The sequence below is a fragment of the Lepisma saccharinum genome, chromosome 1 (genome assembly GCF_977018435.1).
Source record: "Lepisma saccharinum chromosome 1, izLepSacc3.1, whole genome shotgun sequence".
Taxonomy (NCBI): Eukaryota; Metazoa; Arthropoda; class Insecta; order Zygentoma; family Lepismatidae; genus Lepisma; species Lepisma saccharinum.
This window is the reverse complement of record NC_139229.1, coordinates 82,961,016-82,987,892: the sequence shown is the minus strand read 5'-3', so window position 1 is coordinate 82,987,892 and position 26,877 is coordinate 82,961,016. Positions and strand designations below refer to the sequence as shown.

Below are 26,877 nucleotides of genomic sequence, written 5' to 3'. Positions count from 1 at the left end.
CTGTGGTTACCATGATTACAAGATTTTCTTATAGATATGATGATGGATGATTATGTTGCACATATTTGTGATGTATTGAGTTAACATGATTAAATCTGTGTTATCACATTTGAAGTTGTTTTCTATGACTTTATTCTAAACTATGGTAAGTGTTAACAATAGGGAATAGGACAACATCATGTGCTAGACATTGGCTGGGTAATAGAACAACATCAACCACAATTTGATGATAATTTATTTCTGATTTTGAAGTGTTTGAAATCAATATATTTTGCAAGTGTGTTGCAATATACGTACATACAAAAGTATCCAACTTTGGATTAATTGCCCATGGATACTGTATTAAAGATGTAGTACAATATGAATGTAGAAGACTGCACATTAACAACAAAACAATCCACAGCTTTCTAGTACCTTGTTTGTTATTTTTCCACATTAATATCAAGTGCTAAAATTGCTTTAATTAAAACTAAAAAAAACTAAGTATTAAACAAGAATTTCACTGACCTGGGTTTAGTGTCGTCAGTTCTACATGTTCAATGTACACAGTTTGCAGTTCTGAAATATATAATTTTTATTTGTGAAAAAGTATTTTGAAACTACATTATTCTATAGAAAAGTGAATACCTCCATGAAATTAACAACAATGGTCTATTTCTCTTCCTCTCATGGATCAGTCAAAATAATTAGTGCTAGATCCTAAAATTCACCTAATTTTATCTGTGTAGCTTTCAAAGTTTCTGAGGTATGCCAAGTGAGATAATTTATGATGCATTTAGCTGCTATTTGTTATGTCCATCAGTCTATGAAATTGTGTCTTTTATCCTGTGGTGGATTAAAGACGTTCTCTCTGAGGGGGCAGACACCCATTACAATGCCCCTTCTTCCCCAAACTTTCAGCTAGAAGTGTGCAGGATCCCGAAAAGTCGGGACCGGGATCAGGAAAAAAATTTCCCATCCCGATCCCGACTTCGGGAAATGACTTCCCGACTTTTTGGGATCCTGAGCAGTTGGGAAATACCAAATGGTCATTTTAAAAAGTTGTTAATTCTCAATGTTTTCTGCATTGCAAGTGTCTGGAGCGTATCGAAAATTGTTTTTTTTTTATTCCAAAAATTCAAAAACAATCACTTAAGTTGAAAATGATGTGTAGAATTCAAGATTTTCAGAGCTTCGAGAAATTCGACCATTTGCCGCCCTGAAAATTTCCGGACTTTGTCGGGAAATGGCGATTTTTTTCCATCCCGAATGTCGGGATTAAAAAAAATTTCCATCCTGACCAAAAAAAAATCTGTCCCGCACACCCCTACTTTCGTCGAATAGCATACTTCCATCCCAAACTACGGTCCTAACATGTATGTCATAAAATCATTGTTAACTAAAACGTTGGAGGCCCAGGTGAGTGTCATGATCCACCTCATAAACCAAGAGATGATATAAATTGTATCTCATGTGTGTGTGCTCCATTTTCTCCAAACGATTGTTCATACATTTGAAACAAAACTGTTTAGCAACAACAGTCTGAAGTACACATTTGGTGTTAGGTCTCTCTCTAGTAATTTCCAATGCATTATATTGAAAAGAATGAGAATGCGAGCGAAGCGAGCAAGAAAATTTTCAGGTCCAATTTTACAAGATGTATTTTTATTTGTATAAAATTTGAAATCGAGGGGGACAATATTCTTTCTGTGCCCCCTGATGATTACCTTGGCCGTCAATGTTTGCCCCCCCCCCCCTTCCTCCTAGAATTGATTTCCTTCCAAGGTTGGGGCTCTCACTCCCTGGCTATGGCCTTTCCACAGTGATTGCGAATGAATATTATTATATGATATTAAACTAGTCCTTCACCTTAAGTTCATTTTGTGCTTATGCACAGAAAGCCCTCCCCCCAATCCTTTGACATGTTCATCTTTGTTCGCTCCCTGTCTCGTCTCTCATCACCTCATATCTTTTATCGTCCTCTATTCTTTCGCTGTCCCCTATCTTTTGCCGCCTCCTATCTTTCGTCGCCCCTAACATTCATGCTTGCTATCATTTGTTTCCCTCTCGACTCCTTATCATTCATCACACCCTAGATTTCGTCACCCTTATCTTCCATTATCTCCTGTTTCATTGCTCACTTATCGTTCGTCTCCTCCCATCTTTCATCGTCCTTCATAATTCGTTGCCATTATGTTTCGTCGCCCACTATCTTTCGTCACCCTTCATCACTCATCGCCTCCTTTCTTTCACTGCCCCTTCATCTTTCATCACCCCCTCATAATTCGTCGCCTCCTATCTAATTTTATCTGAGGTAGTTACTAAGTTGATAGTTGAGACAGACAGCAGGACTAATGAACACAAGCAGCACATAAGGGTATTTTTTATGCAATTTAATTCATACAATTTTTGATCATACCTTGAATATTTGAGATTATGGAATTTTCCATTATGTACTGAAATATTAATTCCCTCTTACAGCTTATTAGAAATTGTTCTCATTGTTTTTCATTATCTCTCAACACTTGCATTAGGTTATGAAAGCACATACACATTAATTTTATTATAAGTTTAAAATAGCAAACCTGGGTTCACTGCTGCATTTCCTGATGGCGATAAATCTAGAAAAAAAATACATATATATGCATATGGTAGCTTTTTAATTCAATAACTAATTTTGATTAAAAGTACTACTAAACAAAGTATTTCTGTGGACCATCTTTTTTGTTTTCCTGTGTTCTTCAGGAGGAGAAGTATACTTTTGACAAATTGTAATATAATTAAGCCTTGTTTCCATATTAAAACACTAAGTTGCTGACCAAGGCAGTTTATTAAGAAATAAAAACACTTAACAAGTAACGTTTCAACCCTGTGTCAGGGTCTTCCTCAGATGAAGAACTAAACTAAAATGATGAAATACAGATACAGAAAGATTACATACACATAGCAGGGTGACTAACCACACAAAAACAAATCATCTTAACAGTCCTTATCTTGGACTTATCCTTTCTCCAAAGGAATAAAATACATATCACCTCTTGACATTTGACTAATGGGTCTACCACACTGACAGGTGATTGACAGGTCAAGATTAGTAAGAGTCTGGAACTACCTGTTAATCAGATAGTATCAGGGGTGGGGGGGGGGTATGTATTTAATTCCTTTGGAGAAATCATCCAAAATAAGGACTGTCAAGATGATTTATTTTTGTGTGGTTAGTCACCCTGCTATGTGTATGTAATCTTTCTGTATCTGTATTTCATCATTTTAGTTTAGTTCTTTGTCTGAGGAAGACCTGATACAGGGTTGAAATGTTACTTGTTACGTGTTTTTATTTCTTAATAAACTGCCTTGGTTAGCAACTTAGTGTTTTTGAAAATGTATATACAATTTAGAATTGCTATGTTGACAGTGTTGTAACTGCTTTTCTTTCCTTTCAATGATATATTTTATTTTACTCAATACTGTATTTATTATCATTCATTCTGAGTGGCGTTTCATGTATGTGTAATACTTCTGGAACATTTTATATCATACATTTACATATTAAAGATCTTGCATTTCTGTCACCAGCCTAATACTACATTTTAATTATCACAAAAGAGGAAAGAATTACACATTGTAAATGGGATTAATACAACTATTAAAACAACCAAAATAGGTCATAATGTGAAATCCCCCATGAAACTAACAGTACACGTTGTAACCTTTCAAGAATATGAAGGAACTAATTTCTGGCCAGAATTGAAACTTCCTTATGGAATAGAACAAACTGACATTTCATAAAATATTTTATATTTGGTTATTTTGAAAAGATATATTAAGTACTCTCAGCAAATTTAGTATTTTGAAGTTCATGTAAACAGTTGTTTATTAAAATAGAACTTACTGCATTTTTCAGGATTCTCATCACTTGTGTCACCACAATCATCGTCTCCGTCACACAAATAGTTGCATTGGATGCATTGTCCATTGTCACATGTGAATTGTTTAGCAGAACAGTGATGATTTTCTACTAGAACAACAGCAGAAAAAAAATTACTTGATATTAAGTTTTTTGCACAGTGCAACAATAAAATTTCATAAAATATAAAATATAAAAAAACATTTACTTATGATATGTGAGTATGCTTCGTTGGTGAAAGCGACACTTTGGGGGTCTTACCACCCCCTTCCTCAGGCTTCTACCAAGGCACGTATCAAACCACCATGCCACGTCAAGTTACATCAAACTAGGAATAGGGTAACAGGTAAAAATGGTAAAAAAAAGTGTTAAAACTTGCCCTTGCCTCGATGCATTATGCCTTCTTCTTTTCATCCTTCCTTTAAAACCCCCGAAAATGTATAAAAGTGAAACTTAAAACTGTTAAACTACACTCTCCACGATCTTCCGTGTAGGTACCTACACGGTACCTCAAAAAAGAGCACCTGTATTCTGAGCTTAAACTATGCCGCAAAATATTTGGAGTATATGGGGGAATGCTATCTGTGCATGATGCTCCAACTGTTTTTCAATCCCCAGAAAGCAATCTAATATGGGGCTTGTGAATTAAAAATGTCAACTTTTTGTGGTCTAAATCCAAGCAAACTGAGTCATTGTATGATCTATGGAACTCCCATAGATCATAGTAACAATTTTTTCTCTCAAAATATAAGTTTGAAAGCTCATTCTGTGCACAAGTAAGATAAATGAAGTAGAGTTTGCAGCTCTTGCAGACACCCACAATCGGGAAGGCAAACGTGATTTGTTGACTGTGTTTTGGTTGGCCAGAACCCTGCCTAAACTTACCAGGAAGAATGTGGAAGAACGATGTAAGCTCGCAAGGGGTAGGTTGCAAGCACAAACAAAGGGTAAAGAATCAGAGAATCACATCTCTCCTGGACGAAGAACCATCACAGTCAAAAAGGAAGCACAAAAAAATCTGAAGCGTAAAGATGGCTTCAGATTTTGAAAATACTTTATCCTTCATAGAACACGTAGAAAGCAACAATGAAAGATTCTTCGAGAATTTTTGAAAAATCTATGTAAGTTGTGCTTTCCCTGCCTCTCCTTAGCACACGTTACTGATAATTGTTCACAATTAATGCACCTTCCCAATGGTGCACTGGCAACGTTGTCACCTTGTAATCAAGGGGTCCCGGGTTTGATACCCGGTGGAAGCACATAGTGGTTTGGATTCCACTTTAAACTGTAGGTCCAGTCCCGATTAGCCTTACTGTGCATAAAGTGGACTTAAAACATCAATTCAATCAATCATGTTCACAATTAGTAAAGTAGGAAATTAATTGTTAATCAATGAATTATAAGGTACAGAACTAATGCTACACTTGTGAGACTATTAAAGCATCCAGTAGTGGTTGTAATTGTTTTTATGTCTTCTTCTAGCCACAGTTTATTTTATCTACATACTCTGAGGTATGATAATTCATAATTATTTCAGAATTATGATGATTAATCGTCACAGAATGTGTGTGACTTTACCACAAACATCTATTCATGAGTTTGAAATTAACAAACCTAGATGTAGACCCAAGCAGGTGGTGCAGGCCCGTAGCCAGGCAGGGGCCAGGGAGGGTGGGAGCTCAGCCCCCCCTGGCACTGCCATCAGCCCCCATTGACATTGGGTAAAACTATTTTGTGTAATTTGTTTCCAGTGAAGAGTGAGAATGTAGACAGCTCAAATTTTTAAAGATAAATCCACAGAACATGAACAGCAGCTATTACATTCGCTCATCTTGTTTATAAGCAGAAGTCAAAGTAGCTGCAAATATTTTGAAAATTATCTAGACTTTGTAAGTTCTTTCATAACCCCTTATCTGTACCTTCACTGTACCTGTTGCGACCTCCCGTTTAGACAGAAATCTGTGACTTTGATGTCGTCATGCAAATTCCCTTCGCATCTGCATCAAAGGTCAACAGCTCTCAAGATTTGGGAACGAAGGGGAGTGTCATTGTTTCGGCCGGGCGTGAAATGTACTGTAGGCAATGTGATTGAATATTGTGTGTTCTTTTGTGTGTGATATACATGTCTGTATCATCTGTAGTATTGAGTGTGCAGTGGTCCCCAAAGTGTGCACCACTGCACCCTGGTGCGACGTGGCTGGGTTTTAGGGTTGCCGCGAAATGTTACATTATTTTCATTGAAATGATTATATTGTTCCAAATATTTGCTCATTTAGTACTTTTTACATGTAAAATGTTTCTGAATTTGAAAACTGTGTATATTTTTTATTTAACTAAGGCAAGCAACCTAACCACCCTAATTGGATGTTGCAAGTGCTAGATAGGCTTACATTATGACCAGGGTGCCGCGGAAAAATCTTGAAACACTAGCGGCGCAGTGAAACTAAAACATTTGGGAACCTCTATTGTAAGGGATGATATCAGTTTCAATCAATTAACACTCCAAGAGATGGTTTAAAAGATGTTGAAAAATGTAGTATCTGTATGATATTTATAAATTTTATATAAGTTAATGACACCCCCACCACACACACACACACATCTTCATTTAATACTTTTAACCTTTTGAAAAATAGACTTGGTTTACAAAGCCCCCCTGATAACCCGTCACCCCCCCCCCTTAGAGATCAATTCTAGCTATGGGCCTGAGGTGGTGCCACATCAACATGTCATTGAATGCATTTCTGTGAGCTGTAATGACAATGTTGCCAGCAACTTGGCATCTTAACATAAGCTGTCCTATCATGTACCCAGTGCTTCAAGTGGCAATTCCTTGGTATAGGGATGCTTGGTCAAGTTGGGGACAGATGAAGGGGATGCTTGAATGACTCAAGATGGAGACAATGAAGAAGGTGGGGGGGATGCTTACACAAATTTTCCTAGCTTAGGGATACTTAACACAAATTTTCTTACCTGGTGGGAGATAACATGCCCTCTAAAATTCTCCCATCTTCCAGCACTGCATGTAGGCTCTAATATTATGTCAGTTAACCCCATTCCTTACTGGTTTCACATATCCTTACAAATACAGCCCACATATACGCCAAATTGTAGAAGGCAAATCTTAAAGAGAGTTAGTTAACTTGCTAATATTTTATACACTATTTTTGTAATGAAACAAGGTTACTGTAAAAAGTGATTTTTCCATTTACTACACATCAGCTGTCAATTTCAAAAGTCAAAGTAAAACTGATGCAAGGAAAAATAGTTTTATGTAGTATATATAGTAGACAAAATTCTTAAAAAGAACAAGACACCATCATTATGGTGCTGTGCATTTTTGATTGGCAGAGAACTTTCCGCAAAGAATACTGGGCTTCCAACTGGTTTAATAAATTAGCTTCAAAGCCTCTAAATAGTTACCAATGACGACCGACCTGGTTGTCCTTGAGATTTTGATGAAGCAAATGTGTGAAGAGCAAAGGGGACAATGTGGACCGACAGGTGAGATAGTTCACCATCTGCAATTGGGGATTCTCACTTTTTGGTCTTCAGCAATCCATGATCATTTGAATTTCTCGAAAGTGTACTCATGGTGCATGAGGAGATATTAAGAAAAGGTTGAATATGCTGTGGGTATCGGGGCACTGGGAAAATGATGGAACATCAATGTCAATCTGAATTATGTTGAGTAATAAGGGAATACATACACGTAATGATAAATTATTGTGAACTTTGTATCTTTGTTAGTAATTTTTATAATCATAATGTCAAGTAAGAAATTGTAACTAAAAAAGAAGATAGCAATTGTTCCAATTAAGAAGTAAAAGGAGCTGTTTCATTGTACATACATCACATGCACAAAAATCATAGTGTGTTGGGTTCCTATCTATAATTCTGCTATATTTAATTAGACACTAAATATTTCAAGAATATGAACTAACCTGAAATCCAAGGTAATGCTGGTAATGATGATGTTGCTTTAAGAAAGTAAAAACATTTCATTAATATATTAATATATATATATATATATATATATATATATATATATATATATATATATATATATATATTGAAATTTATAAGATAATTTCATAAACTTGCGTATATCTTGACATAGGATAATATTTTTAAATATTTTGACTTCTGGTATGTATAAAACGTTAATGTATCATATTGGGTAAACTGAATATTTGTATACTATTGTTCGTAGTACATTTTATTGTATTACTGTAGTTAAAGGTATAAATTTTCCTGTAACGTGCTTATGAATGGCAAGTACTTGTTATTCATTGTCATACTTGTTTCATAATCTGTTCACGCAAGCATTTATGAAGTCATTATGCCAATGATTGATGCTCCTACATAATAACATGGACTTCCTTTCAGACATAATAGCTTATTAATTTTATGCTGAATAGTTCAAAGAGAACACTTAGCAACACCATCCAGTCACACTCAATGCTTATTCTTTTAGTTATATTTATTATTTTAAAGGTTCTGTTAATAGAGAATATGATTTTGATGAACACTAGACAGGCATTTCTCTAAAACATTTCATTACTCTGGCCTCCCTGATGGTGTAGTGGTAACATTGTCACCTTGTAATTAACGGGTCCCAGGTTCAATATCCAATGTCAACTTAAAACAACAATTCAATTCAATTCAATTTCATTACTTTTTGTTAATTTCTAATGTTAAAAATCATTGAAGGGGATCTAACAAACATATAACAAGTGTAGTTATTGGATTTGCCATGAAAATACAAAAGAATGAGAGAAGAACGTAATGCATTTTTTTGCAGAATTACCAAATCTTTCCAGCCTTATACAAAATCAAATATCGTACTGTCTTGCCTGATATATGCATACAATTGGTCCACATGCATTACAACAACTATTTTATCCAGTTATCAAACACTCATCTTTTTGAATTGTAATGACTTTGCTAGTTTGAAAACAAAAGAAATGCTTACAACACAGTTCAGGATCTTCGTCACTTCCGTCACCACAATCATTGTCTCCATCACAAATGTAACGACAGGAAATACATTTGCCATTGCTACAAGGAAATTGCCTAGGGGTACAGTTGTGCGTTGATGCTGAAAGGATTAAATAAGATACATTAATCCGTGGCACAGCATGGTGTCACTGGAATGGTAGGCACATGTATGTGAACTGGGGCTAGTATTTTGAAATATGAAAAAAAATCCCTAAAAGCTATGACAACCACTATATTGCCTCAACTTCTCATAAAAATTATTAGGCAACTTAACAAGTATGTAAATGATATACAACTCAACTTATTTATGCTGCACCCATAAAACTTCTACACATAAAATTAGTTAAGTAAAAATGCACAAGATATTCTAAAAATGGTTGCATATACTTCCTAATCCAGATGTGGAAACTTTGATGAACAAGATCAACCTATTGTTTTTTCTTTTGAAAATCACATTATCAGATGCTTTCGTGTATGTATATTTGTGACAAACAACTACTTTTGTGCATCCAGTCTAGATTAGCCTATCTGTGCATAAGGTGAACTTAAAACAACAATTCAATCAATCAATCAAATTGAATGTCTGCCTTCATTGTAGCACAACATATCCAGTTAACATGAATTTGTTTAATTGAAAAATAAATTTAACTGTGGAATCTTAATAAAGCTTTCATATTTCTATCAATCATGAACGTGTACAGTAAAATCACATGAAACATTGAATACACACCATACCATGAAACAGAGCCCGTCACTGAATGGTAATTTCTCCCCTCCAAGGTTATTCATCAACTTTTGATGGAACTTGGATAAGCAGGAGCATGAAATGACTTAAGCCCCAGTATCAGGGCCACATAGGATGGCTCACCATTGTTTTGGCTGTGTGTATATATTTTATTAATCACTGTGGTGGTCTAGTCGGCGGTTGGGGGTGTCTGACTGCCACGCGAGAGACACAGGTTTGATTCCCGGGGTGGTTGATCTAAGGTCGAAATTTTTCAAGCCTTGTTCCCGTATAAAGTGGCTCTGGAGCTCACTCAGCCTCAAATCAATTGGTACTGGGGCCAACCCTGGGGTGTACAGGTGGCCAGAGTGTGGTGCTGATCACCTCCAAAATGGCTGAGATCGAGAAATGTGTGGTGCCCTACCCCTACATCCAGTAGTGGCTTCTGCCTATTTGCACATTCACACGTGCACACCCAATTGTAAATCTGAAATGCAATTAATTTTTATTATACTTATTCACTGGACACTATCTCATTCAAAACATCAAACGTTTCCATGCCCCATCGGCTTTGCTTTATCAGCACCTGCCACGCAGATATATTCGCTTTGCACAAGTCACCATGTGCTCGTTTGCACTCTTCTAGCTCGCAGTATTATGGGCTGAACTCGCACTGCTAGTGTTGTGTTCCAAATGCAGTATAGCAATCCCATTTCATTGGAGATTGGGTTGCAGAGTAGAGTCAAACACATATCATCGTAAATAGAGGGCTTTGCTTTTTTTTAAAAGGGAATTTCTATGATATCTTTGCCCACACTGTTCCAAACATGACAGGTTGCAGGGACAAGAAAGAAGGGAAGGAGAGCGGGGGACAACTGAAAGTGAAACGCATGCTTTAAACAATGTCTTGCCTTTGCTTATTAGTGCAGCTTGGCCAAAATAAACTGTCCTTGTGGCACTGTAGTCGAATTATCCACCCGCGCAGTGGGAACATGGAATGTTTCCATTGTGTGGCAAAATTGTTACATTGTCAAAAGCTCATTCGTGTTTCATTGCAAAGTGAGCATGATGAAAGGGAAAACTGTACAGAGATGTAATACGTATTTAACATTGTTGAATATTTGGAGGGAAGTTAGCAAAGAACACAGCAACTGTAGCAATAAGACAGATAAGGCAGAAGGGAAAGAAAAATTCTGAAGTACGAAGCAGTAGCTAAAATTGCTGGATAATTTTACAATATACTTATTAAGTTATTCAACAGTAGCTTCAATTAATTCTTGACAACAATAAATCCAACTCTTTTTAAAGCCAATAACCATGCAGCCAGTGGAGGCACATAGTGGTTCGGACCCCTCTTTAAACTGAAGGTTGTCTCTATTTGCTTTTCTTTGCATAAAGTGGACTTAAAAATAAACTCACACTTAGGATTTGGCTCTAATTAAGGAGGATGCCACTGTTTGGCACCCCAGATAGTTGCCCAGCCTTGCTTGTTAGATGTATGCAAAAATTATTATTCTTCTTGTTCACTATTATCAGCAAAGCGAGACAGAAAGCTTTTACTAAATATTTTGCAAATCGAGAATATTGAATATTGTATTAAATTAGGCACACACAGGAGATGCACTACGTAGAACTGTTAGCGAAAAATGCAGGCTCGACCAGGGTTCGAGTCCTGGTCGAGTCTGCATTTCTCGCTAACAGTTCTACGTAGTACATCTCCTGTGTGTGCCTAATTTAATGAAGTAACATCTCTATGCTGGGAGGAAAGAAGCAACATAAACTTCTACTGTGTCTCAAAGGCAACAGATCCCATTGTGGTAGCACTGGTAGAGACAATTCCACAAAGGTAAAACAGTGGAAATGAAAAATCAGGCGAAGCCAGGCCAGCTCGATAGCTCAGTGTTAGAGCAATGGTACGGAATGCCAGAGACCCAGGTCGAGTCCTGGTCGAGCCTGCATTTTTCGCTAACAGTTCTACGTTGAATATTGGAGATCGGTGTTTCTGTGATTTTGTCAGGTTATCAAATGTTGAATTATTTATACCCAATAACATCGCTCTTCTCGTGATTGACGGAAAATTCACTGAGATATTTCATTAATATTTTTTTATATTTTTCATAGAAGAAAGTCTCCCATAGCCTCATTTTCAGTAAAAGGTGCTCATAACTTGGGTTGCCAATGCATTTAGCATCATTATGTATGCAAGAACGGAAGTGAGTATTTGAGAGGGGTGATAAAACACTTTTTCTGGACGCGAGGCTTAAGTGCACACCCATAAAGCCAGACCACCAGCCGCCACTGCCCACATCCCCTAAATGTGCCCTCATGGTTCAGTGCTATATGCACCGGGAACTTTACCTACCTTTTACCTATATACAAGGGTCGTTCAAGGTTGACCGGGACTTTTATTTCTGCAGAGGAAATAGGTAGCAGAAGAAACACCAAACTATGTCAGTTTTTCAAAGTATTCTCCCTGCGTGCCGAGGCACCGTTGCCATTGTTCTGGCAGCTCCCGAATTCCTTTGGCGTAGAAAGAACTTGGTTGTTGTCGTAGCCACTGGAGGACATCGCTCCGCAGTGCTTCCCTCCCAGATGGTCTTTAAGGGGTGCAAACAAATGATAATCACTGGGGGCTAAATCCAGACTGTAGGGGGGATGGGGCAGAACTTCCCAGCGCATGTCGGCCAGAGTTGTTGTTGTCACATTGGCCGTGTGAGGGCGGGCATTGTCATGGAGAAGAATTACATTTCCAGACAACATCCCAGGTCTTTTCTTGCGAATGGACTTTCGTACAGCACCACTCAACAATGTGGAGTAATACTGGGCATTAATCGTGCTCCCTTTGTCCAGAAAATCCACATGGATAACGCCGTTCATGTCCCAGAAGACACTTGCCATGATCTATCCAGCGGACGGCTGCGTTTTTCTTTTCTTGGGGGGCGGGGAACCTTTATGCCGCCACTCCATGCTGCGTCTTTTGGTCTCTGGGGTTGAATTGTGCAACCATGTTTCATCACACATGATGATGGATTGCAACAATTCATCACCTTCTGCTCGAAACCGATTCAGAAGCTGTTCACAGACCGTCCTGCGTGTCCACTTCTGATCGAATGTCAGCTGGCGGGGAACCCACCTTGCACAGATTTTGCAGAAGCGTAAGTGGTCGTGAATGATTGTGTCAACACTCCCGACACTGATATTCACCTCGGCAGCAATATCCCGCACTGTTACTCGCAGGTTCTCAAGAATCATTTGCTCAACACGTGCGATATTCACTGGTGTGACTGCAGTCGGGCGAATGTGTCCATGCGCTTCATTTGTCACCAGCTCCCGTCCTTCGCGAAACTGCTCACACCATTTGTACACTCTTGTCCGCGACATCGATTGTTCACCATACTGTGCTTGCAATCGTCTGAAAATCTCAGCTGGTTTCACTTTCTCCTTCACGAGAAATTTGATTACACACCGCTGCTCCACAGCCACAGACACACTGCTTGCCGCCATGTTCGCTGCAACTGCTGCGCATGCGCGAAGTACGTCATGCCGGGCGCTAGGTACTCGCGAAGGAATACATTACGTCACCCGCACATTTCATCATGATCCGGCTATTCATCGATTTTTTACGTACGAAAATCCCGGTCAACCTTGAACGACCCTTGTATTTTGTTGTGGATAGTGTACTAGTAAGTGTGCATACATTGTGAATGAGCAAAGATGAAAGTAATATCTTCTTACCTTGCTCTTCTCCACTGCCCTCAGATCCAGTTATATCTTCATCATCATTATCATCTAGAAGTAATTAGAACAAAAGGAACACAATAAAATGTACATTAATAGGAAAATTGAACATTGAACTATATGATTAACAGTTTTCAACTTAGGTCAAATACAAGAAAATATTTTCTGTCTTACAGTAATAATTTCCTGCTGAAATATTTGCTACGGTAATAATCACGAGTTTCTTTCAAATATTTGAGTCTCATTTATTTGTGTCATGTTCCATTATTATATTTTATGTCATTAACGCTGCTTCTTTCCAATGTAATGACATGCACTGACAAATTTCCATCTTCCTTTCATGCGAAATCCTTAGATCCATTTTGTGTATACAGCTTCCCTGCATTATGGCTGTATTACGTAATGATAAATCCTTTCACTTCTCTCTCGAAATCTGGGAAGCCTATCTGGAAATCACCTGGTTGATATGCTGAGAAAACCTTTTCCATCAAAATCAGTAGATAGCAAAATGTGGCTCCGAGCGCACCTAAATTTAAGGGGCGACTTTTCACCCAAAATCATAAAAAAACAAGAGAAAAATAAAAAAAATATTAAAATTTAATAACAAAACATTAAAAAACATCATCCCTTAATTTATTTTTAAGCATTTTTTTCATGTTTTTGTCAAATCAATAATTAAAATTTAAGGGCAGTTTTTTTACCTCAAAAACATAAAAAATTTAGAAATTTTAATAAAAAAAACATCAAAAAATCATCCCTTGATACATTTTTTCTAAAAATATAGCCCCTTAATAATAATTTTATGCATCCAATTTTCCAGCGCAATTCGATTAAGGGGCAACTTTTTACCTCAAAAACATAAAAAAAAAGATAAAAATAAAAAAAATTAATAAAAAAACATAAAAAATCATCCCTTAATAATAATTTTATGCATCTATATTTTCCAGCGCAATTCGATTAAGGGACAACTTTTTACTCCAAAAATAACAAAAATCAATGTTTTAATCACAAATTTTAGCACATTTAACTAAAAATAATACCCATTAAACTTATAAAAAACATGAGCGCAAATCGTTTAAGGGGTACTTTTTCCTAAAAAAAAACAACCTAACTACAATGTTTTAAACACAAAATGAAGCACAGTTTTTAGAAAAACACACCCCTTAATTCACCAATTTATTCCTGGCGCATCTCCAGTTAAGGACTAACAAAAATACAGAAGCTTCTTATGAGGCTTAGCACGAAGTGCGCGTACCATACCCACCAAAATTTAATACATTTTGCTAATAATAATGCAAAAACAGCATCACTTTAAATTCCTAAAAAACATTAGCGCCCCTTATGGGATTAGCACGAAGTGCGCGCAATTAGATGTGACTAAGGAGCACATTTTTAACAATAAAGATATGATTTTTAGGGTAAGCTTTTCACACAAGCCTTAAACTATAGAAGAAAAGAAATAAAGTACAAAAACAAGAGGTACGCACGCTTGCATCTCTTCAAACATTTGGGTGCATTTCGATTAGGGGACACATTTTTAATAACAAAAGATGATTTTTAGGGCTATTGTATTTATTTAACGTTATTTTTCGATCTAGTTTCGGCTACGTTTTAAGATTTTGATTATATAGTTACCTTCAGGTCATTCTTTAAATTTTATAATACGCTTTTTTGTTATATTATATTATACGTACTATGATTTTTGTTTATATTAAGTACCTATCTACTATTTAACGTCCGCGAAAAAAATTACCCCAACATATTTACATCCTCTATTTATCGCCCGAATTAGAATATTGGCGCCATTTGTATGTATTCGACGGAACTGCACCAATACCAGCGAACAGAATATTGTGCCTGAGACAGAGAGACGGAAAGAAAGAGCTGGCGCAGTGATGCCAAAAGCAGGGAAATTTCCCTCGGCACAGGGAAATTTGAGGGTGAAAAGGGAAAAGGGAAATTTAATGAAAAATAGTAGGGATGGGCCGATATGAAATTTTGGCCGATACCGATAAAGTACCGATATAAAATTTACAGCTACCGATAACCGATATTCTACCGATCCGATATAAAATTAGAAATGGTCCTTGAAGAACCTGAAATGTTCATTGACCTCCTTAATAAATGTATGTTTCGAGGTGACTGCAGTGCAAAAGAAGTTGAATATTTAGACAATTACTTTTTTAAAAAGTAGGGCATCGAGATTATCCATAAAAAATACAACAAAATGTCAGAATGCAGGCTCGACCAGGGTTCGAGTCCTGGTCGAGTCTGCATTTCTCGCTAACAGTTCTACGTAGTACATCTCCTGTGTGTGCCTAATTTAATGAAGTAACATCTCTATGCTGGGAGGAAAGAAGCAACATAAACTTCTACTGTGTCTCAAAGGCAACAGATCCCATTGTGGTAGCACTGGTAGAGACAATTCCACAAAGGTAAAACAGTGGAAATGAAAAATCAGGCGAAGCCAGGCCAGCTCGATAGCTCAGTGTTAGAGCAATGGTACGGAATGCCAGAGACCCAGGTCGAGTCCTGGTCGAGCCTGCATTTTTCGCTAACAGTTCTACGTTGAATATTGGAGATCGGTGTTTCTGTGATTTTGTCAGGTTATCAAATGTTGAATTATTTATACCCAATAACATCGCTCTTCTCGTGATTGACGGAAAATTCACTGAGATATTTCATTAATATTTTTTTATATTTTTCATAGAAGAAAGTCTCCCATAGCCTCATTTTCAGTAAAAGGTGCTCATAACTTGGGTTGCCAATGCATTTAGCATCATTATGTATGCAAGAACGGAAGTGAGTATTTGAGAGGGGTGATAAAACACTTTTTCTGGACGCGAGGCTTAAGTGCACACCCATAAAGCCAGACCACCAGCCGCCACTGCCCACATCCCCTAAATGTGCCCTCATGGTTCAGTGCTATATGCACCGGGAACTTTACCTACCTTTTACCTATATACAAGGGTCGTTCAAGGTTGACCGGGACTTTTATTTCTGCAGAGGAAATAGGTAGCAGAAGAAACACCAAACTATGTCAGTTTTTCAAAGTATTCTCCCTGCGTGCCGAGGCACCGTTGCCATTGTTCTGGCAGCTCCCGAATTCCTTTGGCGTAGAAAGAACTTGGTTGTTGTCGTAGCCACTGGAGGACATCGCTCCGCAGTGCTTCCCTCCCAGATGGTCTTTAAGGGGTGCAAACAAATGATAATCACTGGGGGCTAAATCCAGACTGTAGGGGGGATGGGGCAGAACTTCCCAGCGCATGTCGGCCAGAGTTGTTGTTGTCACATTGGCCGTGTGAGGGCGGGCATTGTCATGGAGAAGAATTACATTTCCAGACAACATCCCAGGTCTTTTCTTGCGAATGGACTTTCGTACAGCACCACTCAACAATGTGGAGTAATACTGGGCATTAATCGTGCTCCCTTTGTCCAGAAAATCCACATGGATAACGCCGTTCATGTCCCAGAAGACACTTGCCATGATCTATCCAGCGGACGGCTGCGTTTTTCTTTTCTTGGGGGGCGGGGAACCTTTATGCCGCCACTCCATGCTGCGTCTTTTGGTCTCTGGGGTTGAATTGTGCAACCATGTTTCATCACACATGATGATGGATTGCAACAATTCATCACCTTCTGCTCGAAACCGATTCAGAAGCTGTTCACAGACCGTCCTGCGTGTCCACTTCTGATCGAATGTCAGCTGGCGGGGAACCCACCTTGCACAGATTTTGCAGAAGCGTAAGTGGTCGTGAATGATTGTGTCAACACTCCCGACACTGATATTCACCTCGGCAGCAATATCCCGCACTGTTACTCGCAGGTTCTCAAGAATCATTTGCTCAACACGTGCGATATTCACTGGTGTGACTGCAGTCGGGCGAATGTGTCCATGCGCTTCATTTGTCACCAGCTCCCGTCCTTCGCGAAACTGCTCACACCATTTGTACACTCTTGTCCGCGACATCGATTGTTCACCATACTGTGCTTGCAATCGTCTGAAAATCTCAGCTGGTTTCACTTTCTCCTTCACGAGAAATTTGATTACACACCGCTGCTCCACAGCCACAGACACACTGCTTGCCGCCATGTTCGCTGCAACTGCTGCGCATGCGCGAAGTACGTCATGCCGGGCGCTAGGTACTCGCGAAGGAATACATTACGTCACCCGCACATTTCATCATGATCCGGCTATTCATCGATTTTTTACGTACGAAAATCCCGGTCAACCTTGAACGACCCTTGTATTTTGTTGTGGATAGTGTACTAGTAAGTGTGCATACATTGTGAATGAGCAAAGATGAAAGTAATATCTTCTTACCTTGCTCTTCTCCACTGCCCTCAGATCCAGTTATATCTTCATCATCATTATCATCTAGAAGTAATTAGAACAAAAGGAACACAATAAAATGTACATTAATAGGAAAATTGAACATTGAACTATATGATTAACAGTTTTCAACTTAGGTCAAATACAAGAAAATATTTTCTGTCTTACAGTAATAATTTCCTGCTGAAATATTTGCTACGGTAATAATCACGAGTTTCTTTCAAATATTTGAGTCTCATTTATTTGTGTCATGTTCCATTATTATATTTTATGTCATTAACGCTGCTTCTTTCCAATGTAATGACATGCACTGACAAATTTCCATCTTCCTTTCATGCGAAATCCTTAGATCCATTTTGTGTATACAGCTTCCCTGCATTATGGCTGTATTACGTAATGATAAATCCTTTCACTTCTCTCTCGAAATCTGGGAAGCCTATCTGGAAATCACCTGGTTGATATGCTGAGAAAACCTTTTCCATCAAAATCAGTAGATAGCAAAATGTGGCTCCGAGCGCACCTAAATTTAAGGGGCGACTTTTCACCCAAAATCATAAAAAAACAAGAGAAAAATAAAAAAAATATTAAAATTTAATAACAAAACATTAAAAACATCATCCCTTAATTTATTTTTAAGCATTTTTTTCATGTTTTTGTCAAATCAATAATTAAAATTTAAGGGCAGTTTTTTTACCTCAAAAACATAAAAAATTTAGAAATTTTAATAAAAAAAACATCAAAAAATCATCCCTTGATACATTTTTTCTAAAAATATAGCCCCTTAATAATAATTTTATGCATCCAATTTTCCAGCGCAATTCGATTAAGGGGCAACTTTTTACCTCAAAAACATAAAAAAAAGATAAAAATAAAAAAAATTAATAAAAAAACAAAAAATCATCCCTTAATAATAATTTTATGCATCTATATTTTCCAGCGCAATTCGATTAAGGGACAACTTTTTACTCCAAAAATAACAAAAATCAATGTTTTAATCACAAATTTTAGCACATTTAACTAAAAATAATACCCATTAAACTTATAAAAAACATGAGCGCAAATCGTTTAAGGGGTACTTTTTCCTAAAAAAAAACAACCTAACTACAATGTTTTAAACACAAAATGAAGCACAGTTTTTAGAAAAACACACCCCTTAATTCACCAATTTATTCCTGGCGCATCTCCAGTTAAGGACTAACAAAAATACAGAAGCTTCTTATGAGGCTTAGCACGAAGTGCGCGTACCATACCCACCAAAATTTAATACATTTTGCTAATAATAATGCAAAAACAGCATCACTTTAAATTCCTAAAAAACATTAGCGCCCCTTATGGGGTTAGCACGAAGTGCGCGCAATTAGATGTGACTAAGGAGCACATTTTTAACAATAAAGATATGATTTTTAGGGTAAGCTTTTCACACAAGCCTTAAACTATAGAAGAAAAGAAATAAAGTACAAAAACAAGAGGTACGCACGCTTGCATCTCTTCAAACATTTGGGTGCATTTCGATTAGGGGACACATTTTTAATAAAAAAAGATGATTTTTAGGGCTATTGTATTTATTTAACGTTATTTTTCGATCTAGTTTCGGCTACGTTTTAAGATTTTGATTATATAGTTACCTTCAGGTCATTCTTTAAATTTTATAATACGCTTTTTTGTTATATTATATTATACGTACTATGATTTTTGTTTATATTAAGTACCTATCTACTATTTAACGTCCGCGAAAAAAATTACCCCAACATATTTACATCCTCTATTTATCGCCCGAATTAGAATATTGGCGCCATTTGTATGTATTCGACGGAACTGCACCAATACCAGCGAACAGAATATTGTGCCTGAGACAGAGAGACGGAGAGAAAGAGCTGGCGCAGTGATGCCAAGAGCAGGGAAATTTCCCTCGGCACAGGGAAATTTGAGGGTGAAAAGGGAAAAGGGAAATTTAATGAAAAATAGTAGGGATGGGCCGATATGAAATTTTGGCCGATACCGATAAAGTACCGATATAAAATTTACAGCTACCGATAACCGATATTCTACCGATCCGATATAAAATTAGAAATGGTCCTTGAAGAACCTGAAATGTTCATTGACCTCCTTAATAAATGTATGTTTCGAGGTGACTGCAGTGCAAAAGAAGTTGAATATTTAGACAATTACTTTTTTAAAAAGTAGGGCATCGAGATTATCCATAAAAAATACAACAAAATGTCAGAATTTTGCACTAAATTATAAGATATTTATCGATATATCGGATCGGTAAAATAATCGGTAATTTTACCGATAAACCGATACACCGATATGCCTATATCGGCCGATACCGATAGAGTACCGATTAATCGGTCCCATCCCTAAAAAATAGCTAAAAATCAGGGAAATTTAAACTCACATTTTCGTTTCAATCTTTTAAAAAGTTCGAAAATATTTTTTTCAGCGTGGACTTTTTCCAAATGAATAGTTAGCAACAGTGACACTTTTCAGTAAGCGTAAGCTTTCTTTCTCCCTGTTATAGATGATCTTGACCGGTCAGTCTTATATTTGTCACGTTTCCTAGAAAGGCCTCAAAGCACGAGCCGCGCTGCAACTGGAAGTAATTTGGGACGAGATTTTCAATTTTTTTCTTGTTCCATCCATCATTTCAGAACGTATCTTAGTGGCTGTGTGTGTGACTTTGTGTGTCCTGTGTCGTTGCAAGGAAAATGGAAGAGATGACTGATAAGAAGTTACCTGCAACTCCCAAAAAGGTTAGAAACCGTCGTGGGGATTTATCTACGGATGAAAAGATATCTGGGAAACATGTGAAAAAAAATCATAATGAGTGGGTGCCCATTACTTCACTCTTTTATGATTTTCATAAATATTTAATAATAATGATAATAATAATAATGTTTGTTCCTCAGGTAAAACAGGCGTGAAAAGAAAAATATTAACAACAGGCCCCTAGCTAAGCTTTGACAATGGGTGGGTTTCAAAGTCCGACTGCTGCGCAGACGAAAATATTTTTGGTTTGGGGATTTTTTCAATACATTAGTGTTTTATTTTAAAATTCAAATGTTTATTTTAGGATAATTATATTATGAAACTATGATCAGTTTCTACTATTTTATTCAATGGGGGGGGGGTTGAACCCACTAAATCCCCTTATATACGGTCCCGATTAACAGTTATAGTAATACAAAGATACAGCTTCAGATGTGTTTTGAAAATCGAGGGAAATTAAGGTCGAAAAAGGGAAACTTTACACTGGTAAAAGGAAAATCCTGCATTCGGAGATTGGCAACACTGAGCTGGCGAGCTCCCAAACAGACAAATCAGATCATTTGTTTTCCGTTGAGCTCATTTTTCATTTTTCCGATTACTTTTTTATTTTTATCTGAATACAGGTAGTGATCTTTAGGATAATCTGAAGTATCGAATAAATCAGAATTATTTTTCATAAACTGATTGTAATCATGGTTTTTAATTTCAAAAATAAAGGAATCAGTAGCTGTTTATAATAATTTTATATCATCTTCAAATTCATTTTTTAAAACATTATAGTAAAAATCATACATTAGAGCTTTAGATAAATCCAATACTGCTTGGCCTATATAAATCAGTTTATCAAATTTAACAGATGTTTTATAATTATGCACAACCACCAAATATTTACTAAAAATGGTTCTAGATTTAAAATTGGACTTATTTATTGCTTTCTGGACTTTATTATCATCACAGTATAATTGAATATTTTGTTGTTTTCTAACTGATTGCATCGATTTACCAAATACACTATTAGACATTAGTTTCCAAAAATCCTTTTCAAAATCATTCTTTGCTTTCTGTCGCTGTTCAGTATTAAATTTAATGTATGGTGCTATAAAGTCTGATTGAGTGAATTTTATCCCTCTGTGGATTTTAGTTATTTTCATTCCTAAGTCTGTATATAGTTTTAATATTTTGTAGTGAACAACATAATTCTTTTTATCACAAAAGTGGCATAATAATTTAGGAACTTTGCCATTGGGGGGTATTACATTCTCTGGCGCAAGTGGAAGATCATTAAATTTATTATGCAATGTCAAATCCTTTGGAAACGATAAATCTACTTCTAAAACAAATCCAGTATCTCCATCAAGCGCAGCCGAAGTCTGCTTTGCTGACGCAGACTTTAAGTGATAATCTAAATTATTTAGTTCGTCTTCACTCATCCATTTGAAATCTTTTTGAGGTAATTTTTGTGATAATGAATGCCCATATAAATTATTCATATCATTATAATGAATTTGAGTATTTTTATCTGATTTACTATACCTATTAGAGCACTGACTTATTCCACCCCTAATTCCTTTTTCAAAGAACAAATACATCTCATAATCCATTAATTGTTCTAAAGTAACATTTGTATATTTTAGCATGCAATCCCAAGCAAATCCTGGAGTGGTATAATACCAAACTGGATCTAAACCATAGGAACTATTCAAGGCTAAATCTCTGAAGCTTTCAAACACATCAGATATTAACAAAACATCTAATTTTAAATATAAATCATGCCACTCACCCAGATTCTTGATTTTAAATTTCCTCCAGACTTTTTGTGCATGATCATATTCGGGCCAACTTATACTTGAGCCTGTAAGGGTTGAATAGAATTTATCTATTGGGGGTAATTGTGTCTCATCGAATCTTTCTAATGAGTTCATATATTCGTAGGGATAAATGCCCTTTCGAGTTACCTTTGATCCTTGCTTTCTGAATAAAACATCTAAAACATTCTGTGGAAAATATTTTAAAGTTTCTCTTAATTGTTTCGATTCTAAGTTGGATGATAGAGCATCTAAACTGCTTGCTAGGAATCTAAATGAATCTATAAATCTTAATTCAATATAACCACCATCAGCCATTCTTAAAACTTTACTAAATGAAATGTATTTTTCTTCATTGTCTGCAATTAATTTAAGATTACTCTTAATGCCTTTGGCCTGAGCCTCTGCACTGTCCTCTCCCAGGTTTCTGACAAATAGATGGCAATCATAAGAACTTAAATTATGGGACAGAATTGGAATAAACAATGGCCGTCTATATTTTAAATTACAATTTCTACAGGTCGCCCCTCTGTACTTTGAGCTATAGTGATCGTGTTCTCTGACTTTCTGATTTTGTTTGGTAAACTCTTTTTTGCATAGATAGCATATTTTAGCCTTCATGTGCTCATCCCAATTTACATCTGTCATGGTTTCATTTTCCTTTAATAGTTTATAGATCCTTTTGGCTTGGACTGTAATCTGTTTTATAAATCTTTTATCAGCATTTTCTCCTCTATAAATTTTTAAAGGATTTGTAATGTTTTCGTAAACACTCTTAATATAAAGTCCATAACTACAAGGAATATGGAGTTGAGTTTTTTGAGTATACGAATTTTCTGGATTTGGTTCACAGCTTTGAATTGGTTTTAGAATGGATTCAAAATCGGAATAAATTACATACGGATGCCTCAACATTCTTTGAATATTTTTAAATGATATTTTAGGTTTAATTTCTATTCCATTTTCTATGTTAGATTTAGGCATAACAGGTAAAGAGGTTTCATTGTTATTACATATTACTTGATGTTTCTTAACAGCTTCTTCTCTTCTAGAACTATAATTTAAACATCTTCTACAGAAATATTTTTTATCTCTATTAATTTCTAATTGATTATTCAATAAACGACTTAAACTTTTAATCCAACAATAATGATTTTCAAAATAAAGTAGATCAATATTTTTATTATATTCTTGTTTCTTGTTATGGTATAATGGATAAAATACTTGTTCTTTATCTTCAAACCCAAATACCGTTATGTTAAGTTTATTTAATTTTTCAAATTTAGGAATGTCTTGAATTTTAACTGGAAATTCAATTCCATTAAAATTTAATAAATCTTTGTATTGTGGCCTATCAAGAGTCGCTGACGTGCAGCTCTGTTGCACATAATGTGACCATCTTTGTGGATCTTTTTTCGGGGTTTTTAATGCACATGAAACTGAATATTTAAAACACTTATTATCTTTATTTTTAATATTAATACAAGCCTGTTTGTCCTTAATTAATTTGGGTAAATCTTTATAAGATGACCCACTTAATGGTTTATATTTATTAATATTAATTCTTAAATTATTTATTCTGCTTAAAGTCCAACCTGATCCTTTGGCTTCTAATTCATCACATCTGTCTATAAATAGATCTCTTTGTATATCCCAGAAATTAATTAAATCATTTTCTCCTCTTATTATTACATTAGGTAATTGAAACTTGTGTGTCATTTCTTGCTCTAAAGTTTTAAATTCACATTCTAATTCTAAATTAATTTTAATGTTTTTATGCATATCTAAAGCATTTTTAATAAGATTATTTGCTTTATCCTTAATTGAGTTCATATAGTAAGACAAATCAGAATCTCCTTCTTTATTGTTATGTTGATAAGTTAATAACCTGCCTTTAAAAGCAACTTCAACTAAAATAAAATCAGGTTCAGGATTATGTTTTGCTTTATGAAGCTGAAGTCTAGTTTCTTTAATATACTTTCCACAAAGCACGGCTTCGCCGTTTGGTGGGGTACCAATCACCGCATCACATTTTATTTGTTTGACTCTCTTTTTCTTTTGAGGTGCTATTATGTCCTGATCGAAAGGAAATATTTTATTGATTTTCTTATTTTCTTTTTCTCTTTTGGTCCTTTTATATTGTTTAATTATTTCTTTTATTAAATCAGCTTTTCTATATTTTGTAATATACTGTATTTTTAAAAGTTTTGCAATATTATATAACTCAGGTAGTTTAAGTTTATTTAAACATTCTTCCATTTTAAGACAACCAATTTATTATAAAAAAAATTATTCAATAAACACCTATTCCCCTTTTGTGTAAATTTGATTGCAGGTGTCTTTTATAGTGTGTTTTAGTATAATGTTTACCACATTCACATAGCAAACGCTCACAATTTGTATGGATTTTACATTGTTTACATCTTCGATCAGTATGTTTGCAGTTGTAAAATTCTTTTGGATGTTTAAATAGTAAACAAACAGAACATCGAATGTCATCCATTTATTTAGGAAAAGATATTTTCAATAAACCCATTTTGGCTAAAGTTATAATTTTATTCTCGTGTTCTTTAAATTGAGCATTCATATTTCTTATCATAATTCTTTCAAACTCATTGGTTGCAGAATCTTCTGATCTGTATATCCCTTGCACTCTTCTTTGAAATTCAGCAATCTGTGTTGAATCAACTTGATTCATTTATTTATACCCAATATTTTTTCAATTTAGAAATGTATTGCAAACTTGGATTACAAATAAAATTGCATTAAATACTTTGACATTTGTTGAAAAAATATCACAATTATTTATTTATGTAGGCAAAAAAATATACTTAGATAATTGGTAGTAATATTAGCAAAGCTGGTAGCCAAAAGCATATCGACTATATTTAAATCTTAGAAATTATCTCTTATTTTATTTTCCCATTGATAATATTTTTTCCTTCAGGAATATTTACTACTTTAATTTTTTAAATATCTTTAAATGTTGGACCTTTCTTACTAGTTTTCATTTCTAATAATTCCTTTTTTGAATAAGTATTGATACCTTCCTATTCAAATATAGGTTTAAAATGATCTTGAAATTTTATATCTTTTAAAGTTTTATTCATATATCTACTTATTTTCTTATTGTCTTTAGTTTCAATTATCATTGTACTAAACATTTTATTCATTTCGTCTATACCACTTTCATCATTATGTTTAGATGCTTGTTTTTTTATAATTTTTTTATATTTCTCTTCCCTAGCTAATAGGTTGTCGATTATTTCTTGATTTCTGAAATTGGAATATTTATATATTTCTTTAGTAATATGCGTGTTATTCAATGCTTTAACAAATTTTATTATCATATCTTTATATGAATCTGGAAGACCTTTTAGGTTTTTAACACCATTGTTGATTGTTTGAATATTATAACCCGATTCTTCGATTAATTCTTGTAATTCAGGTACATTGGTTATTAAATTGTCTAATCCCATTAATTCACTTTCATTGGGGGTAAATAATTTGATTTGTTTTTCCATTTATATATATTTTATTTTAGAATATTTACCTTACCACATTTCTTTACCTTGCTATATTACGGGATTTCTTTACCTTACTATATGTATTACTGTATTACCTTACTATTTTGCAATACCATATCTTACAGTATTACTATACTATAATACGATACTGAATTACACTACTTTACAATAATACCATACTTTAACAAATTTAAAAAATAATATAAATAAATAAAAGATGTCGAGACTGATTACTCCAGATGAATTTGTTAAACTTTTAAAATCTTATAATTTCTTAAATAATTCAATTAATTCTTTTTGTCACAAATATAAAGTTAATTCTAAAACTGTAGTAAAATATTTAAAAGCCAATAATATATCCTATAATCAAAAAGGTGTTGTTAATTTACCACCCCGAGATAATTATGGGCGTTTTATGTTAAATTTAAAGGTTAAATCACAAATTATAGTAAAACCTAAATCTAATACAAATAATGAAGCTGAGTTAAATAATGTAAAACGTAGGAAGTTAGATTTCAAGAGCCATTGAAAAAATGTCGATCATTAAAAGACTTGAATAATCTTTAATTAATTTAAACATTCAATTGCATAGTTACGATTTCATTATTATTCTTTTGAAACATTAATTTTTTTATCCTGTGAGAAAGATCTATAGTTATTCTTTAATATCAGGTTGCTGTTTCTTTGTAACATTCTAGTAACGGTAACGTTTTCTTCTGGCGTGAGCAGATGCCGTATTTTATTAATTTTCCTTTTACCGATTACCTTTTTTTAAATAAATGGATTCTACACAAATAGTCGAGTATTTAAAGCAGTGAGACTTTCAAAACAGAAGTAAAAAGGAATTTGCTGAAAAGTATAGAGTTAGTGTAAAAACAATTGATAATTATATTCAAAAGCATAATATATCTTATGAAAAACGCATATTTGGTATTATTATTCCAAGAGATAAATTTGGAAGATATTCATTCAACAGTTACGCTATTCAAGACCCAAACGGTATTTTAAATGAACATTGTAAGCAGGGATAAGTCCTTTCGATGCTAAGAAAACATAAATCGATAACAACTTTAATAATCAAAAGGGTTTCAGTAACC

At 35.1% G+C, this 26,877-nt stretch overlaps 1 protein-coding gene across 3 annotated transcripts in view; it reads right to left on the bottom strand.

Moving 5' to 3' along the window:
- LOC145997142 (uncharacterized) overlaps nucleotides 1-26,877 on the bottom strand; it is an 89,132-nt gene that overhangs the window by 53,483 nt on the left and 8,772 nt on the right. Inside the window, exons 4-10 of one of the 3 annotated variants that reach the window (XM_083133789.1) lie at nucleotides 17,671-17,724; nucleotides 13,344-13,397; nucleotides 8,859-8,984; nucleotides 7,828-7,863; nucleotides 3,869-3,994; nucleotides 2,565-2,600; nucleotides 508-558 (exon numbers count right to left, since the gene is read on the bottom strand). In XM_083133789.1, coding sequence (XP_082989915.1) covers nucleotides 508-558; nucleotides 2,565-2,600; nucleotides 3,869-3,994; nucleotides 7,828-7,863; nucleotides 8,859-8,984; nucleotides 13,344-13,397; nucleotides 17,671-17,724 — 483 coding nt within the window. The remainder of the gene's footprint in view (nucleotides 1-507; nucleotides 559-2,564; nucleotides 2,601-3,868; nucleotides 3,995-7,827; nucleotides 7,864-8,858; nucleotides 8,985-13,343; nucleotides 13,398-17,670; nucleotides 17,725-26,877) is intronic. The other 2 variants (XM_083133798.1, XM_083133808.1) reach the window with 2 other exon arrangements.